Raw genomic sequence first — 19,753 nt, forward strand, 5'->3', positions numbered from 1 at the left:
ATGAACTGCAGCACTCCAGGCCTCCCTGTCCATCACCAACTCCGGGAGTTCACCCAAACCCATGTCCATTGAGTCAGTGATGCCATCCAACCATCTCATCCTCTGTCATCCCCTTCTCCTCCTGCCCTCAATCTTTCCCAGCATCAGGGTCTTTTCCAATGAGTCAGCTCTTTGCATCAGGTGGCCAAATTATTAGAGTTTCAGCTTCAATATCAGTCCTTCCAGTAAACCCCCAGGACTGATCTCCTTTAGAATGGACTGGTTGGATCTCCTTGCAATCCAAGGGACTCTCAAGAGTCTTCTCCAACACCACAGTTCAAAAGCATCAATTCTTTGGCACTCAGCTTTCTTTATAGTCCAACTCTCACATCCATACATGACTACTGGAAAAACCATAGCCTTCACTAGACAGACTTTTGTTGACAAAGTAATGTCTCTGCTTTTTAATATGCTGTCTAGGTTGGTCATAACTTTTCTTCCAAGGAATAAGCGTCTTTTAATTTCATGGCTGCAGTCACCATCTGCAGTGATTTTGGAGCCCAAAAAAATAAAGTCAGCCACTGTTTCCCCATCTATTTGCCATGAAGTGATGGGACTGGATGCCATGATCTTCGTTTTCTGAATGTTGAGCTTTAAGCCAACTTTTTCACTCTTCTCTTTCACTTTCATCAAGAGGCTTTTTAGTTCCTCTTCACTTTCTGCTATAAGGGTGGTGTCATCTACATATCTGAGGTTATTGATATTTCTCCCGGCAATCTTGATTCCAGCTTGTGCTTCCTCCAGCCCAGCATTTTTCCCATTCTATTGTTTTCCTCTATTTCTTTGCGTATTCAGGCTTAGGAAGAGGGTAGAGAAATTGGTTCTGTAACTTGCCTAAGCTAATAAGGGATTGAAGTGAAACTTAAATTTAAGTACACAAAAATCTAAAGCATTGGCATTTTGGTAATCTCTATCTTTAATAATGTTACATTTCAGTTAAATTTAAATTTTGTACATTTTCCTTTCCACTCAGTGGAAGTAGAAGGCAACTCAGAGGTACATTGCCTCACAGATAAAATCAACTTGAGATGGAAAGTTGTCTTTTTACAAATTATTCATTTTTATAAAGCATTACTTGTAAAGAAGGAGGCCCGCAATTTAGTAATGGAAAACTGTTAAAATGCTGTTTTCAAAGTTGATTGAGTTAACACTCTTAAGTCTTTCTGTTTCTAAAACATAGAAGTCAATTTCTAGATATGAAATTTCCCTTTTTTAAAATTCTTTGTGGGTGTCCTTCTGTGAACAAATAATGTGATAGATATTCTTATAATAATGTAATTGATGGCTATTATGACAATCTTATCTCTCTTGATTCTCATCCTTCATTGTGCTATTCCTCTTACCAGATATTTTAGACTTTAAAGAACTATAGATGTTTAGACCATTGGGCCCAAGCACCTTGTATGTGTTTTAGGATAACATACCTTGAGGTATGAAGCATTTAAAATAATTGCATAAAGTAGCACATTATACACAGAAATAGAGTATGAGATACTTGAGAAGAAATATGTAAAAATTGTAATATAATTTATTATTTGGGATTTCTGGATGATGATATATTTTGGTGAAACTTTTGGTGAAAGGCTTAAATAATGAAAGGCAACATTCAAATAAATCCTCATTACTCTGATAATTGAAATTGTTGTTCTATATGAGGATCATATCTGTCAACAGCAGTTCTCCCCATATAGGCTTGTAGATGTAGATAATAGGGAAATACTGGGCTAAATCTGAAATTAGTATATATTTTTTTAAAGAAAATATTAATTCTTTGATTACTGTAACTTTTATTTAACTACTAATAGCTCATTTCAAAAATAACCTGACACTTTATAGCCAAGTAAAATCCTGGAACAAGTCCAGTTAACTGAAAGATCTGGACAGTTAGGTTTTACTTTACTACTGAGGTCAGTTCAGTTCAGTCACTCAGTCCTGTCTGACTCTTTGCGACCCTATGGACTGCAGCATGCCAGGCTTCCCTGTCTATCACCAGCTCCCAGAACTTACTCAGACTCATGTCCATCGAGTGAGTGATGCCATCCAACCATTTCATCCTCTGTCGTCCACTTCTCCTCCTGCTTTCAATCTTTCCCAGCATCAGGGTCTTTTCCAATGAGTCAGTTCTTTGCATCAGGTGACCAAAGTATTGGAGTTTCAGCTTCACCGTCAGTTCTTCCAATGAATATTCAGGACTGAAATCCTTCAGGATTGACTGGTTGGATCTCCTTGCAGTCCAAGGAACTCTCAAGAGTCTTCTCCAACACCACAGTTCAAAAGCACCAATTCTTCAGTGCTCAGCTCTCTTTATAGTCCAACTCTCACATCCGTACATGACCACTGGAAAAACCATAGCTTTGAGTAGATGGACCTTTTTCAGCAAAGTAGTGTATCTGCTTTTTAGTATGCTGTCTAGGTTTGTCATAGATTTTCTTCCAAGCAGCAAGAGTCTTTTAACTTCATGGCTGCAGTCACCATGTGCAATGATTTTGGAGCCCAAGAAATTGGAGCCCAAGAAAATAAAGTCTGTCACTGTTTCCATTGTTTTCCCATTAATTTGCCAAGAAGTGACAGGACCAGAAGCCATGATCTTAGTTTTCTGAATATTGAGTTTTAAGCCAACTTTTTCACTCTCCTCTTTCACTTTTGTCAAGTAGCTCTTTAGTAGTTCTTCTTCACTTTCTGCCATAAGGGTGGTGTCGTCTGCACATCTGAGGTTATCGATATTTCTCCCAGCAATCTTGATTCCAGCTTGTGCTTCATCCAGCCTGTCATTTTGCATGATGTACTCTGCATCTAAGTTAAATAAGCAGGGTGACAGTATACAGCCTTGACGTACTCCTTTCCCAATTTGGAACCAGTCTGTTGTTCCATGTCCAGTTCTAACTGTTGCTTCTTGACCTGCATTTAGATTTCTCAGGAGGCAGTTCAGGTGGTCTGGTATTCCCATCTCTTTAAGAATTTCCCACAGTTTGTTATGATCCACACAGTCAAAGATGATTACCTATGTACCATTGGGGCTTCCCAGGTGGCGCTAGTGATAAAGAACCTGCCTGCCAACACAAAAATGAGAGAGACATGGGTTCAGTCCTTGGGTTGGGAAGATGTCCTGAAGAAGGGCATGGCACCCCACTCCAGTACTCTTGCCTGGAAAATCCCATGGACAGAGGAGCCTGATGGGCTGCAGTGCATGGGGTTGCAAGTGTCAGACACGACTGAGTGACAGCGTGCACGCTCACGTGCACCACTGGCACTGCCATCTGTTGGGCGCTGATGCGCCAGGCTCTGCATTGTGGCTGCTCAAGGAAACAAGTAATAGGCAGAGTTTCGGAGTGATGGTACCAATGGCTATTGCTGACAGATGTGAAGCTCCAAATTGGAAACTTTTAGACGATTGCTTATTTCATGGAGCACACACTGTTTATTAGCGGTCTTCAATAGTTTGTAAAAGTCGATTTTTCACTTGAAGTGTAGTCTTTGCCTATTAATTGGCAATTAGAAAGTGTTTTTTTTTTAATTAACACTTTCAAGAATGAAAAAAAACCACACTTGTTTTTATATGATTTTTGTTATTACCCACATGGGGTAAATTATGCTTGCTCTTTAAGATTCTTGTTCCCCTTTTCAGCCCAGTCATGTTTTCAAATCTTCCACAGTGGGTAAAGGTAGTCAGACCAAAGCAAGAATCTTTCTTCCACAATTTTTTGAGCGTAACTTTAAAAGATGACTCAATTGTCATAATATTACATATCACCTTTAACCCCAAATTCAAATTTGAATGAGGTTCATATTCATCACAGAGAAGGCAATGGCACCCCACTCCAGTCCTCTTGCCTGGAAAATCCCATGGATGGAGGAGCCTGGTGGGCTGCAGTCCATGGGGTCGCGAAGAGTCAGACACGACTGGAGCAACTTAGCAGCAGCAGCAGCATATTCATCGTGCTTCTCAGGTTAATCAGACATTTTGTGTTGTCTGTAATTAGGGTTGGTGAAATATCTCCTTCCTTCCATTTTAAATATAAGGAAATTTATCATGCTGTAATTGAGTAACATTCAGCATGTTAAGATATCATAGCATAGCCTTTGAGCTTACTGAGAATAACTGAGCTGGTCTTTGTACATTGAGTATACCAATTAAGGATTATTAAATGTTTAATAGCGACAGTTCGTTTTTATCCACACTGAATTAATTAGAGCAAGGAGAGAAATGCATCTGGACACTGTCCATTTCCTTTTGAATATTATTGCCCTTTTGTATCCAACTGTTTTTTTTTTTTGGCTTGGGGGATAGGGGATTTCCATTTTAAGCTTAAAAAATAAACATATAGAGATGTCTTGGAAGTTCAAGTTGGACTTTAATTTGTTTTAGCTAGCACAATGATTTATTGAGTGGATGTCCAGCTTGTATTGGTCACATTAGATTCCTATAGATATGTCTATACGAACTGTGTTCTTATATAGGTAAATAAATAGTTTAACTGTGTACAAAAGATGAGGCTAGTGATAATTTGTGATTAATTTCTAGGCACATTTAATTTCAATTTCAGTCATTTAAAAAATAATTTTCAGTTATTGTTTTTGGCTGTGCTGGCTCTTCATTACTGCAAGGTTTTTCTCTACTTGTGACAAGTGGGGACTCTTCTCTGGTTGTGGTGGCTTCTCATTATGGTGGCTTCTCTTGATATGGCTCCTGGGCTCCAGAGCACAGGCTTAGAGACTGTGCATGGGCTTAGTTGCTCCAAGGTATGTGGGATCTTCCTGGATTAGGGGTTGAACCCGTGTCTCCTGTATTGGCAAGCAAATTCTTTACCACTGAGCCACCAGGGAAGCTCCTCAATTTCAGTTACTAGAGGCAATGCAAATGTGATGTTTTATACTTTGTTTCTGTTCAGCAATTTACATTAATGTATTTTGCATTTTGGCATAATTTATTGAGAGTATAGTTATATGCAATAAATACTAAATTGTCTGTCCTGTATTCCATGTGGTAGAACTCTTATAAAGAATCCCAAAGCTTTTCAGTTTGTTCTCTCAGTTTTGCTTTCCATCAGTTTTGAGAGCTGGTTTGACTTTGGACCCTAGGTGTTGTCTGTGACTGCTATCATGGCTTTCTTTGTCAGCCAACACCAGTCTTTTAGGAGTTGATTAGCCTGGATGAGAACCTTTTAGTGTTCTAAGCGTGTGGATGCTTAATCACGTCTGACTGTTTGTGACCCTGTGGACTGTGGCCCACCAGGCTCCTCTGTCCATGGAATTCTCCAGGCAAGAAGACTGGAGTGGGTTGGCATTTCCTCCAGCAGGGGATCTTTCCAACCCAGGGATTGAACCCGCATCTCCTGCATTGCAGGTGGATTCTTTACTGCTGAGCCAGCAGGGAAGCTCTCTCTCAGCATTAGTAATTTTATTCAAGGTCAACTTACTGTAAAACAGTTATTGGTAGCATTGGTCTCAAAATTTATAATAGGGCATGGAAATAGTTTTCAGGAATGGCTCGATCCTTAGAAATTGTTTTCTTAGCCTACTTTCCATTTTTTATAATCATATTTCCAATATCTTTACTCCTTGTCATTGGACTGAGAGAACACCAGCATCATATCTAGTCATTTTATTTTCCTAAACACACTCACTCCCAAGTAAAGCATGTAAAGGAGGAGTCAAACTCACCCCGTCAATAGATCTCAAAGGGAACTAAATCTGGGTCACTTCTATAACTTCTTCCTAAGTACAGTTCTCACCAAAGGTTCATGCTGAGGGAGTAGTAGGCTACAAGTCCAGGAAGAGAAACTAAAGGAACTAGGTTTGCAAATTTTCACTAACTGTAACCAATAAACTTCACAATTCATTGCTTCTGTCTGTTCTGATTTGTACATAGAAATGTTCCTTAAGAGGTTTTTTTTCTGTTTGAAAAGTTCCACTAGTGTTTTTTTTTTTTTGCTGTGAAGGCATTTTCACAACCATGTATTGATATGCACAGTGTGCCAGGTCATGTGCTACCTGCTGGAAGTACACACAGATTAATGCAGTTCCTCCCTTGCCGCCAAAGAGCTCAGAATTTAGTCAGGGAGACAAGCAAGTAAACATAGGGTTTCCATGGTAGTAAGACAGCTGTGAATAAGCTTTTGTGAGTACTTAACCCAAGAGAAGGCAATAGCACCCCACTCCAGTACTCTTGCCTGGAAAATCCCATGGATGGAGGAGCCTTGTAGGCTGCAGTCCATGAGGTCGCTACGAGTCGGACACGACTGAGCGACTTCCCTTTCCCTTTTCACTTTCATGCACTGGAGAAGGAAATGGCACCCCACTGCAGTGTTCTTGCCTGGAGAATCCCATGGACGGGGGAGCCTGGTGGGCTGCCATCTGTGGGGTCGCACAGATTCGGACACGACTGAAGCGACTTAGCAGCAGCAGCAGCAGCAACCCAGCACAAGGGCTCAGGGAGGAAACAGAAGATCTGAATATCCTGTGAGACCCAGTGTCACTTCTGAGTTTTCAGTTTTATTTTTTTGACATTAAAGTGTTCTCAGAATTTGAATGACTTAATACATCAAGGTCCAGTGCCTTCTATATGCCAGGTGCTGTTATGCTCTGAGGAGAGAGAGCAGAGAACAACTTAAGGAAAATCCCTACTGTCTCTGGTGGCTCAGATGGTAAAGAATCCGCCTGCAGTGTGGGAGACCTGGGTTCAATCCCTGGGTTGGGAAGATCCCTGGAGGAGGGTATAGCAGCCCACTCCAGTATTCTTGCCTGGAGAGTCCCCATGGACCAAGGAGCCTGGCAGGCTACAGTTCATGGGGTTGCAAAGAGTCGGACACGACTGAGTGACTAATCACACAATTGTGGGGGAAAATTAGAAGAAAAAAAGCAAAGACAAACTTCTGTGTCATGGAGACGTTTATTTGACAACTGTCTACTGAGTGCCAGATACTTTGTTAGATGCAGGGGAACATAAAAATGACAAAGACACTATCCCAGCTTCTGGGGTTTTAGTTTGTATGAGTTTTACACTTTTTATATTTTTTAATAGATTTTATACTTTTAAATGGTTGCAGAAAATCAAAAGAAGACTGTGTCAGGGCACATGAAAAATTGTGAAATTCAGTGTTCGTAAACACGATTTTGTTGAATGCAGCCACAGCCATTGTTTACATAGTGTTGGTGACTCCTTTTGCACTGTGGAGTTGGGTAGGTGTGACAAAGTCCATGTGACCTGCCAAGCCTAAAACATTTACTGTCTGGCCCTTTACAGAAAAAGTGTCAATGTCTGGACTAGTGTAGTAGTCTCTAAACTTTCTGATTTCCTAGCCTGTTAGAAAAATATATATATTTGAGCAAGTAACCTGACCATGTTTTAACTTAAAATATATATATATACCCACGTGTATGTACTAGTACTTTGTATAAAGTACAGACATAGAAAGGATAAGAACATGCAAAGAACAAGATTTTTAGGTGATTTTAAATGAGTTTATTTATTAATGGTATAAAAGCCTTTGTTGTGATGATTAATAACGTTTTAGTGAGACCAATGTCATTGTGTCATTATTTTTTATGTCTTGTTTAAAAAAAGACTAATTAGAAGGTTTAGTTCCAAGTCCATTTTATTTTGAGACTTGATTTGATGTCTCTTATAGTTGAAACATAAATCTGACAATACATAGGTCTAAGTGGAACAAGAACATTGTTAGTTACACGTATTAAATCATAGTATTAACTTTGCTCATTCCAATCCATGAATCGAGCTAAGGTTTTCTGCTGAATCAGGGCTAGTAAATTTCCATCTCCCTGAATGACAGTCAGTTGTTCTTGAAACTTATCTGAAGTGTTGCATTTTTATATTTGCAAATAGATGGGTTCTAAATGGGTTTTGAAAAAGAGGCTTCACTACATGTCATCAGGGACATGGGCCCTTTGCATTCTCCCTTCCATATGCTTGATGTATAGACCCTCGCCCCCATGTTTATCTAATCATATCTGCTGCAGACGTTGCGCCTGATGCCTGGAAGAATGAGGAAGAGGTGAGTCATGAAAAGATGAAGGAGACCTACCTGGCAGTTGGGTGTGCCAGTATGTGGCTTTTTCAGTGAGGTTCATTTGAAGCAGTTACTTTCTCACGAGCTGTTAAACTGTTAAGGGATTGCTTGTCCTTTTGTGAATGAAAAATGCCCATCATGTGAAAGTTCAGAAGTTTTAAAAATCTTTATCTTGAGATAGCCAGAAATCTCTCTGTAAGATACATGTTATCATTCTCACTTTCTATCTCATTTTAAAATATTGTAAATATTCTGCTGTATTTTAAATATCTTGCTTTTATTAATTTAAAAAACCCTACATTCTAATGTATTTTGGTTTCAACTTCTTGCAGTGGTTTGGATTTTATATGTGGGGCAAACTTCCCTACTCAGGAATGCTTCTCACTTATAGTTTTTTCATAAAACATCCTTTTATTAAATTAATCATTTATTTTGGCAATATGTTTTCTCAGATTGTTCCACTAGTGACTCAAAGAAATGTAGTTTTTATACTTTATTATTGAAACAACCTAGTAAATAATATAAGCTGAGTTGTTTAAAAGGAAAAACAGCTGTATTTTCATTCAACTGTATGATGAACCTCCCACACTGAGTAATTTTTCTAATACTTGCTCTAGCATATTTTAAGCAGTGATTTCTATATGTCTCTGACAGTATTGGCTGACAAAATAATGCGTTTTAGTTTACTACCATGTTGTTTTGCATACATTATCTCAACTTCTGATACCAAGTGTTCCTCCAATGTCATGGGACCTTTTGTCTTTTGCTATTAAAGAAAGAAAACAAACGAGAGGCTTCTAAATGTGTGTCATTAAGCTTACAAAATTTCACTAAGTATTGGATTGCATATCACATGATTCTAGTTATTGCTGAGAAAAGTGAAAAAGCTTCTTTCACGCTCTAGATGTTTGAATTTTAAATGGTCTGTAAGTTTGAGGTAGCTTTAGGGCATGGCAACCCTCTCCAGTATTCTTGCCTGAAGAATCCCCATGGACAGAGGAACCTGGCAGGCTACAGTCCATGGGCTCACAAAGAGCTGGACATAACTGAACGACTAAGCACAACACAGCACTCACTACCATTAGCTATATTTTAAGGTACAATGTGCACATAAAGTGAGAGTCATCAATGATAGTTGATAATTTCAGATTGTTACATTAGTAACTTTTAATCTTGTGGGACCAGCTTCTTCTTAGCCTTATAGTTTTGTTATTTTTAACATAAGATATGACTGAGGAAAGGCTCAGACTTCCGTGTAGGAAATACAACAATCTAGTATTTTCTCGTTGTCCTGTACTTGCATTATTGGTACTATCCTATTATCCTCAATATGTTGTCTTTGCAGGAATCTTTTAAAGGTACTTTTCTATTTTGTTGTTGTTTTGAGGACTGACTTAGCTAAAACTAGGTCAAATAGCCTGTAAGTTCACTTAATCAAATACTTGTAACTGCAAATACATCTCAGTACACTGACAGAAAGAAAAACATGGGTTGTGAATACCCCCATAACTCCTATACCATTTGAAGCTGTGGATCCAGTGAGGGATTCAGTATTATTCTCACGTTTAATATTAAAGTTTATTTTCTTGTATTTTGGTTAAACATCAATATTTCACAAGCCACAGTTGATGCTTTAAGTAATATTTGAACTCTGGAAACCACTGTTTGAACGTTGAACTCAGGATTAAGGATTATGGGAGAGTGAATTTGTGTTTCCCAATTGCTAGATAGACATTCTAAATTTACCTTCTTGATGGTGAAAAGGGATATGTAGAGGTTCATAGTTGATTTCCTCCAATAAGACCTGAAACCAGAAATAGCTGAAGACTTTTTTGCGGTACTCAGTTCAGTTCAGTTCAGTTGCTCAGTCGTGTCCGACTCTGCGACCCCATGAATCGCAGCACGCCAGGCCTCCCTGTCCATCACCATCTCCCGGAGTTCACTCAGACTCACGTCCATCGAGTCCGTGATGCCATCCAGCCCTCTCATCCTTGGTCGTCCCCTTCTCCTCCCGCCCCCAATCCCTCCCAGCATCAGAGTCTTTTCCAATGAGTCAACTCTTCGCATGAGGTGGCCAAAGTACTGGAGTTTCAGCTTTAGCATCATTCCTTCCAAAGAAATCCCAGGGCTGATCTCCCTTAGAATGGACTGGTTGGATGTCCTTGCAGTCCAAGGGACTCTCAAGAGTCTTCTCGAACACCACAGTTCAAAAGCAGCAATTCTTCGGCGCTCAGCCTTCTTCACTGTCCAACTCTCACATCCATACATTCATTTAATTTCATACCCTCCCCCGCCCTGCCCAGCCCCCGGCCTTTGGCTCTATACTATTTGTAGAGATAATGTATTTGGACAAGTTTTTTTCCTTTAACTTTGTTTTCCATACAGACTTCTATATGTTATGTAGCTACAGTCTATAAAAGTAAACTTAACTGTATCATTTGAAGACATGATGTGGTTAATTAATACCAGGTACAATTGGCCAATTAGCTACTTATGTGGAGTATCCCTGATGCTGTTATTGGGATTTTAAAAAGAAATGTTCTATACTTTCTAGTTCACAGAAGTTACCTGTGAAGTTAGTTCACAGGAATTACATGTAGAACATATCTTTATATGAACATTTCTTTGGAAAAGAACAAAGAAATAAAGTCGCTGTATAACATAAGAAGCTCAACTTGGTGCTCTGTGGCATCCTAGAAGGGTGGGATGAGGTGGGAAGTGGTAGGGAGGTTCAAGAGTGGGGGAACATATATATACCTATGACTGATTCATGTTTATGTATGACAGAAACCAGTACAACATTGTAAAGCAATTATCTTCCAATTAAAAATAAATAAATTCCATGTTGGTGTTTGACAGAAAACAAGAAAATTCTGTAATTATCCTTCGATTCAAAAATAAATTTAAGAAAATTAAAAAAGCCTTAATATCTTATTTTAACAACAAACATTACCAAATAAGTGGATGGTTAAATGAATAAAAAATAAAGAAATAAATGTTGTAAAAATCCATTAATTTTTAATCTTAAAATAATCAAAGATATCTATAATTGCTGTTCATGCTAGGGTATTTTTTGGTAATAGGATATCATTGGCTTATTCTCTTCAGGGGTACAGATCCCCTTAAAATAGAAATTAAAGAATACTTGAGTGACTTCCCTGGTGGTCCAGTGATTAAGACTCAGCACTCCCAGTGCAAAGGACCTGGGTTTGATCCCTGGTCAGGGAACTAGATCCCGCATGCCCCAACTAAGAGCCCAAACACAGCAACAAAGATCACATGTCCTACAGCTAAAACCTGGCATACATAGCCAAATAAATTAAAAAAATTTTTTTTGAATACTTACTATTGAGAAGCAGAAAGAAGAGGGCAAGCATTTGATGGTGAAGTCAAGTTCAGATTTAAAAACAGCAAGTGGAAAATCCAGTCTTAAACTGGGATCAATACATGTTGCAGAAACAGAAACAGTTACTTTATACAAAGTACATACATGTTTATAGCAACTTTATAGAAAGAAGGAGCATGTATTCTTATAGGGAGGGAAGAGATGTAAAAACATATATGATTGACATTTACCTCTCATAAAGCAAGTGAGAAAAACAGTGGAAGTTTATGAAAATAGAAGATGATGCTAGAAGATGAGAAAGTTAAAAAATGTATATTGTCACCTATTTAAAGATTTATGGGAGGTGAGAGGGAGAAGGAGAGAATGAGAATGAATGGGACTACAAATGAATGAATAGGCAGCTGGTTGAACTTTTAACCTTCTTGTTTGACTCTATTCTTATATGGTTTCTCAGTAATAGCTGTAAGAATACAATGTTTGTTTGCTGAAGGAATGAAGGGGGTTGTCTGTAATGGGAAAATTGCATCATAGCTTAACTGGTAGGAGAATAATTGATTTAGTGTTTATAAATATGGCTTGATGCTAATACAGTACAAATATTATAAGTGGTGGAGAGGGTGAGATGATTTGGGAGAATGGCATTGAAACATGTGTAATATCATGTAAGAATCGAATTGCCAGTCTATGTCCGATGCAGGATATGGCACGCTTGGGGCTGGTACACGGGGATGACCCAGAGAGGAGATGTGGAGAGGGGGGGTGGGAGGGGGGTTCATGTTTGGGAACGCATGTACACCCGTGGTGGATTCATGTCAATGTATGGCAAAACCAATACAGAATTGTAAAGTAAAATAAAAAATAAATAAATTAATTAATTAAAAAAAATATTCTCGTGTTGTGGAAGTATTCAACTAAATTTTCAATACAGTAAAAGCTTGCTTTTGTGTTCTGTATACTATAAGAACTCAGTCTGTTTAACATTACTGTATATAATATAGATAACCAACAAAGACCTACTGTATAGTACAGGGAAATACACTCAATGTCTTGTAATAAAGTATAATGGAAAAGAATCTGAAAAGTGTGTGTGTGTATATATACATAGATATATATTTATAAAACTAATCACTTTACTGTATACCTGAAACTAATACAACATTGTAAATCAACTATATTTCAATAAAAATTAAAAAAAACTCAGTGTGTTTAGTATAGTTTCATATTCAGTTACATTGTTCAGAATTAGTATTGAATTATGAATATTGCTCCATTTAGTTTTATGATTCTATTATAAAGCTGGAGTTAATGATTTGGAAGTATTAGCTGCCTAATTAGTAGTGTGCTGCTGCTTTGTGTAAGAATAAGATAAGTCATTATGGTTTCCTCTGTTCGTGTGAATGGTACCTATTCCCAATCAACCTATGCAGCAGCTTTATAGGTATAAAAATGTTTGTGGCCGTAAAGCAAATTAAAGTATTTAGAGAAAAATTCCTAAATATCACATTGGTTCAGAAAATATTTATTAAATGCTTGGTGCATTCCAGGATTGCATACTCTTTGCTTGGCAATACCAAGATTAAAAAAAGAACCTAGTTTTGGCCCTCAGTTTATAGTTTAAGGTAGATGGATTTATTATAGAGTTTCATTTTAAGTGCTATAGTATAGGAAATTAGTATGGAAGAATAGCATGAAGATGGCCACTTCTAAATGAGGTGCTTTGAGGGAAATCTGAAGAATTAGCAGAGGTATATGAGTTAGCCTGATATGGATTTGGGTAGGGTGGGAGGAGATGGGAGTTAACAGAGGGAGAGGGTGGTGAAGTCGACAGCATTCTAGGCAGAGAGAACAGCATCATGAACAAAGTGATGGAAATTTGTAAGAGCATAGCGTGTGTAGAAAAACGATGAATAATCTTGTGTTATTCAAACACAAGGGGTAAGATGAACAGTGGTAATAAAAGAAATGAGACTAGGGAAGTAATAATAACATGAACATGAATAATAACACAAACATTCTTTGATGGCTAGCTAATATACACCAGGCTTGGGTGCATGATTGCACTTAATCTTGACATTCCTCTGAGGTCTATATTCTCCATCTTCTCATTATTATCCTGCCTGCCTCCATGACTCTACTCCTGATAGCATGATCTTTGCCCTGTGTCATTAAAAATTGAATTGGAGGTATATGGTAACACAGAATGTATACCTATGGCTGATTCATGTTGAGGTTTGATAGAAAACAACAAAATTCTGTAAAGCAATTATCCTTCAAAAAAAAAAAAAAGTCACTGGAAGGCGAGCAGACTGTCTACGTAGAGATTACCAGCGGTGGCATTACCACACTCTAAGGCCTGACTGTGGAGTGTACAAGTACACTCAATTTTGTCAGTGTTTCAGAGTTGATACTACTTGGGGATACAGATTCATGCTATTTGCAGGAGACTATAATTTAACCAGAATGTTATGAGATGGTAGAGACATAGTCTAGCATATATGAGCAGTATTTAGAGGTTTCAATGGAAACAAACAAAATATGATTTAGCAGAATGATGTACTTGCCAATAAAGTCATAAAATCAGAGGCTGAATTAAGAAGTATAGTATTTCAAGGTGAAGGACGTGGAAATCCTTTCCTTCTTTGGATTTATCAAACCACAGGGTATTTGAGGGAGATGCTTAACCATGTCACATGAAGATAAATTGAAACTGGTAGGTATACTTTAACCTCAAGGAGAGAGTATTGTCTTCATGTGATATTTACAGGTTCCTTTTGTTTATTTCTTCTGTCCAATCTACCATCCCTCTTAGTTTGGACTCTTATTATTATTACTTGTGGAGAAGGAAATGGCAACCCACTCCAGTACTCTTGCCTGGAAAATTCCATGGACTGCAGAGCCTGGTGGGTTACAGTCCATGGGGTCGCAAAGAGTCGGACATGACTGAGCGACTTCACTTCCTTATTATTACTTGAGTTACTTCAATAGCCCAGATTATTAAACATAAAATAATTTATTCTGATTAATTTAGATAGAATATTTATACACACACACAAACACACATAAAGAGATGTGAACCAGAAGGGTTGCAAAACAGGCTCCAGGTAATCTAAGTATATGAATAACTTCCAGAACCACACAGCCAACACATGATCTGATGAAGGAGCTGTTGCTACTTTGTTTGCTACTGTTGCCAGAACCAGTTTGTCAAGTTGTTGTGATGAAAAACCTGTGTCTGCTGCCATCAATTCCATATCCATGTCACCTCTGTTGCCACCCATGCTAGCAAAACATGGGTGAATCTATACCCCATATGCATCCATTTCATGGATGACAACTAACCATCTTACTGTATTGTCGTAAGGGATAGCTGCTGCTGCTGCTAAGTCGCTTCAGTCGTGTCTGACTCTGTGCGACCCCATAGACGGCAGCCCACCAGGCTCCCCCGTCCCTGGGATTCTCCAGGCAAGAGCACTGGAGTGGGTTGCTGTTTCCTTCTCCAATGCATGGAAGTGAAAAGGGAAAGTGAAGTCGCTCAGAGACTGATAAATGTGGCTTTCTTGGATTCTTCATTGATGGGGCTGATACTGGGTGGGTGTTTAAAATTATAGCGGGTGTGTTCGAGTGCTTTTGGGCAGCCAACCATGACAGAAGCCTTCTGTGGTCTGGTAGCTAATTTCTTGGCCTTCACTCAGGTTTTTCTCCTCAATCGAGACCCAAATCCTGATGAAGACTTCTCTTTTGTTTTGCCCATCTGTCCTCTGTGTTCTAAGACATCCTGTACATGCCTCTGTTACACTGATATGTTTACATATCACTCTTCCCTACTACATGTACTCACTCAGCCAGTCCTGTCCTACTCAGGGCGACCCCATGGAGTGTAGCTGCCAGGCTCCTCTGTCCATGGAAATTTTCCAGGCAAGAATACCGGAGTGGGTCGCCATTTCTTTCTCCATCCCTACTACACTATGAATTGTTTATTTTTATTAATTTAAGAGACAGATTAGCATTTACTAAATATCAGGCATTGTTTTAAGAACTTCACAAATAATAACTCATTTAATTCATGGGCTCAAGCACTTTCAAATTTTCACTCCCCACCTACCATTTTCTGTGGTGCGTGGTAAAGTGAAAGTGTTAGTCATGTCCGACTGCAACCCCAAGGACTGTAAGCCCACTAGGCTCCTCTGTCCATGGAACTCTCCAGGCAAGAATACCTGTGTGGATAGCCATACCTTCTCCTCAGGTGGTGCATGGTATGAGTTCGGTAAATAAGTGAGTCAAAATTTAGAAAGTAGAGAAGAAAAAATAATGATATGATCTTGCCACCTTAGCATGATGTTAATATTTTGTTGTACATATTTCAGATCCAGTCCTCCAAAGTAAAACTTGGCAAAAGTTAAACTACCCTATAATGGGAAGGACTGTGTGTAGAGGTAGTGAGTTCCCTGTTAGTTGAAGTTGACACAGAACAGAGATGAATATCTGTGGACTTTATAAAGTGCTGTCCAGCCTCATTTCTGTGTATTCGCACTTTGATTCAACAGTGCTAGATCTAGCCTTTGAGAGAGAAAGAGAGCCTGGCTTCAAGTAAATCATTAACAAGTAAGATATACAAATGAGAAATGAAATAAGATAGGAAAAGTAGAGGTAGAGACAGTGATAGAGATAATTGGGAAGGGGGGTCAGGTATATATACATGAAATTTATAGATATTGATTATGAATTAATCATTGTAGGAGTCAGTGCAGTGGGTGCAACTATATATCATGAGATACTGGTGTCATTGAAGTTACTATTCAACACATAGATGCAGTTTGATTACTTTTTATGGATCCTTTGTTTTTTCCCCCATGTTCTCATACATGATTTTTTAAAATTATTTTAGTATTTTTCTTTGTCCATTCATTTAGTTGATTAAAAACTAGTAATGTTTAGAATGACTAAGCAAGTGAAGGGATAAAGATACTAATTTCTTGTTTTAAAAAATCAAGATACCATTCAGAAGTCATAAAATTCATCCTCTTAAAGTATACAGTTCAGTGTTTTTTTTTTCTTCATGTATTCAAAGAGTCGTGCAACCATCACAACATTCACTCTTAGAACATTTTTATCACCCACAAATGAAACACCATACCTGTTGGCAGTCACACCCCAGTTCTCCCATCCCCTCTTGCCCTGCCCCTGACAGCCACTAATTCACAAATCTCTATAGGTTTGCCTGTTCTGGATATTGAATATAAATGGAATCATATAATGTATGGCCTTTTGTGATCTTCTACTTTCATTTAGCATAATGTGATTTCAATTTTCATCCATGGAGTATAGAATGTATCAGTACTTCATTCGTCTTTGTGGCTGAATAATAGTCCATATTATGGACATATGACACTTTTTTATCCATTCATCATTGGATGGACATTTGAATTGTTTCCACTCTAATGTTTCTGCTATGAACATTCAAGTACAAGTTTTTGTGTGGATGTATGTTTTCATGTGTCTTGGGTATAAGCTGAGTCATGTGGTAACTCTACGTATAACTTTTTGAGGAACTACTAGACTGTCTTCCAAAGTGGCTATCTCATCTCATGTTCCTACCATCAGTGTGTAAGGGTTCCAGTTTCTCCACATCCTCACCAACAATTGCTATTATCTTTTCTGTCATAGCCTTTATTACTGTGGGAGTGAAGCAGTGTCTCACTGTGGTTTTGATTTGCATTTCCTTGGTGAATAGTGATGTTGAGACTCATGTGCTTATTGGCCATTTGTATGGCTTCTTTAGAGAAATGTCTGTTCAAATCCTTTGTCCACTTGTAGTTGGGTTATTTGTCTATTGTTGATTTGTAAGGCTTCTTCTTATACTTTGGATACAAGCCCCATATCAGATGTATGACTTGTAAACATTTTCACACATCCCGTATGTTGTCTTTTCATTTGATGTTGATTTTGGAGGTGTAGTCCTTTCCAATTTGGTGTTAATGACCCTTCAAGTGTGTCTGAATATGTTTCAGGGGTTAACATGAGTTTCAAAATGAAAAAAAATAATTTATCTAGTGAAAATGTTATATGTCTGTGTATCACAATATAAAGGAACATTTCCAACCAAATCAAAGCTTATTGAACCTCAAAACGATATGTTGTTGTAACTGAATATTTTTCTTTCCAGTTAGTGGTCTTTTTTTATCCCAATGCAGGTAACTATGTTTCCGATGTTTTCCCCCAGTTCAGCAACTTCACATGAATCTTTCTTCAGTAACATATTGTAGATATATATTTCCTATAATTTACAAATTATATTTGCTCTTCTAGATAATAATTATCCTAGGGGAACATATGCCAAGTAGTAAAGTGTTTATTTGTTTATTTTTGCTATCCGGGTTAAAAAAATAACTTTGCTAAGGTTGTATGATGTATATCTATGCTATAAACTGCCAGTTTATTCTGTGGAATAGTTAAAATTTTTCTCTTATTTCTACTCATTGAGTAGGTAGCAATATGAACCATAAATATATGGTAAAATTTATATGACATTAGGGTATATAGAGTGAAAAATAATAATGAAGGAGCTGAAAAATGATGGTTGTTGATAGAGCATGACTTACTATTTTAATACAGAGAACATTAATTTTTCTTTTTTAAAGTTTATTTTGTTGAAGTATAGATGATTTACAATGTTGTGTTAATTTGTACTGTACAGCACAGTGATTCAGTCATACATATATATTCTTTGTCATATCCTTTTTTATTATAGTTTATTATAGGATATTGAATATAATTCCTTTTGATATACAGTAGAACTTTGTTGCTTAATATTTATTAATCACCTTTGAAATTCATAAGCAGAAATTTGCTAATACAATAAATATTTTTAACAGGAGGACATGAACCTTAATGAAGAGCGAAAAGCTCCTTTACGAAACAAAGATTTTACCACCAAGCGTGAGATGGTCGTCCAGTATATTTCTGCTACTGCCAAATCTGTAAGTAGTGAGACTCTTCCGGCATCCATATAATGAGCTTAGCATTATCTGCTTGAAAGAAACAAACTTCAGATCTCCAAGTTCTTGCCTCAGTGTACTTACATAGACTTCATAAAAGAAGTGTATATAGGTACTTTAATACATTATATATATATATTTCAAAACTGTTCTTAAGGAGAGATTTCCATTCTTATAAACAAAACAGACTAAGAATAGTTGGCTCTGAGTTAATCCAGTTAAATTTTGGAGCTGAGGTTTTGTGCACTTACTAACAAATAGCAATTTGTAGTTATTCCACTTAATATACAATTTGTTATAGGAACACTTCACATTTTGAGGAAAGACAAACATAGCCTAGTCACAAGATTTAACTAAGTTTACATTAAAGTTATATGTCTGGTATTTGCTTACTTGAAATTTATAGCAATCTTTTAAATAAGCAGTTTGTTTTTATTTTTTGTGATGCTACCTATGTAAACTACCTCATAATTGTTCTTGTACAGCTTAATTTAACATAAAGGAAGGTGTTTAATAGGAACTTTAATGAACTCTATTTGAGTCTCAAAAGAATTAAAATTAGGATTCATTGAAAAGGTTTGTCTGCAGCAGGAAAAACTTTGTGTTTTAGTGGAATATATTGCTTTGTTTATTTCCTAAAGTGCTTCCAAAAGAGTCTGGAAATTTGATTTATTTTTGTAAGAAAAAATATTTTTTGAAATAGTGGACTGTATCTTTACATTTCTGTAAAGAAGAAGCTTTTCACAGAGTTCATAAAATCACTATGAATGTGTACATATATAACATATATATGTTGTATGTTATATATGTACACACAAAAAAACACAGTGATTTTATGTTTGTGTGACATGTATATTACACACATACATTTATATTTAAGGCATACATATTTTAAATTTAAAAAGTTGACCAGTGAATAAAATAGTTCTTCATTGGCAAAATATATTCTAAAATTATTTGGCTATTCTATTAATGCTGTTTCAGTACAGTAATTGCAGTGGCAATTATCGATGCATTTTGTCTGAATTCTACAATTGTATTGATTCCATATTGTACTTTAAGTAAGCTAAATCTGAATGCTGAACTATTTAAACATAACGCATTGTAGCTCTGCCATAGCAGAACAACAGCATGTTTTTTAATTTGCTTCTGGTATCCAAGGGCAGAAATGTGTTTCAAGTGATAAGTGAAATTTACCTTGAGCCTCATTTTCAATAGAATTAGGTGAGGCATAGGGTTTTACTTTGAAATTCTGATGAATCTCTTCTCATTTTTGTACTGAAGTTATTGTTCACAGTAAAATGCTTTAGGAAATGCAGGGTGTACATTCAATGTTATTTTTCAAA

The 19,753-nt window shown here is 37.3% G+C and overlaps 1 protein-coding gene across 6 annotated transcripts in view; it reads left to right on the top strand.

Moving 5' to 3' along the window:
• DIAPH2 (diaphanous related formin 2) overlaps positions 1-19,753 on the top strand; it is a 968,119-nt gene that overhangs the window by 69,823 nt on the left and 878,543 nt on the right. For 5 of the 6 annotated variants that reach the window (XM_040266684.1, XM_040266683.1, XM_040266685.1 and 2 more), the window contains one exon: positions 18,285-18,389. In XM_040266684.1, the coding sequence (XP_040122618.1) occupies positions 18,285-18,389 (105 nt within the window). Of the gene's footprint in view, positions 1-17,984; positions 17,989-18,284; positions 18,390-19,753 lie in introns of those variants that run through there. The other variant, XM_040266688.1, reaches the window with a different exon arrangement.

This window comes from Oryx dammah, unplaced genomic scaffold (genome assembly GCF_014754425.2).
Source record: "Oryx dammah isolate SB20612 unplaced genomic scaffold, SCBI_Odam_1.1 HiC_scaffold_23, whole genome shotgun sequence".
Classification (NCBI taxonomy): Eukaryota; Metazoa; Chordata; class Mammalia; order Artiodactyla; family Bovidae; genus Oryx; species Oryx dammah.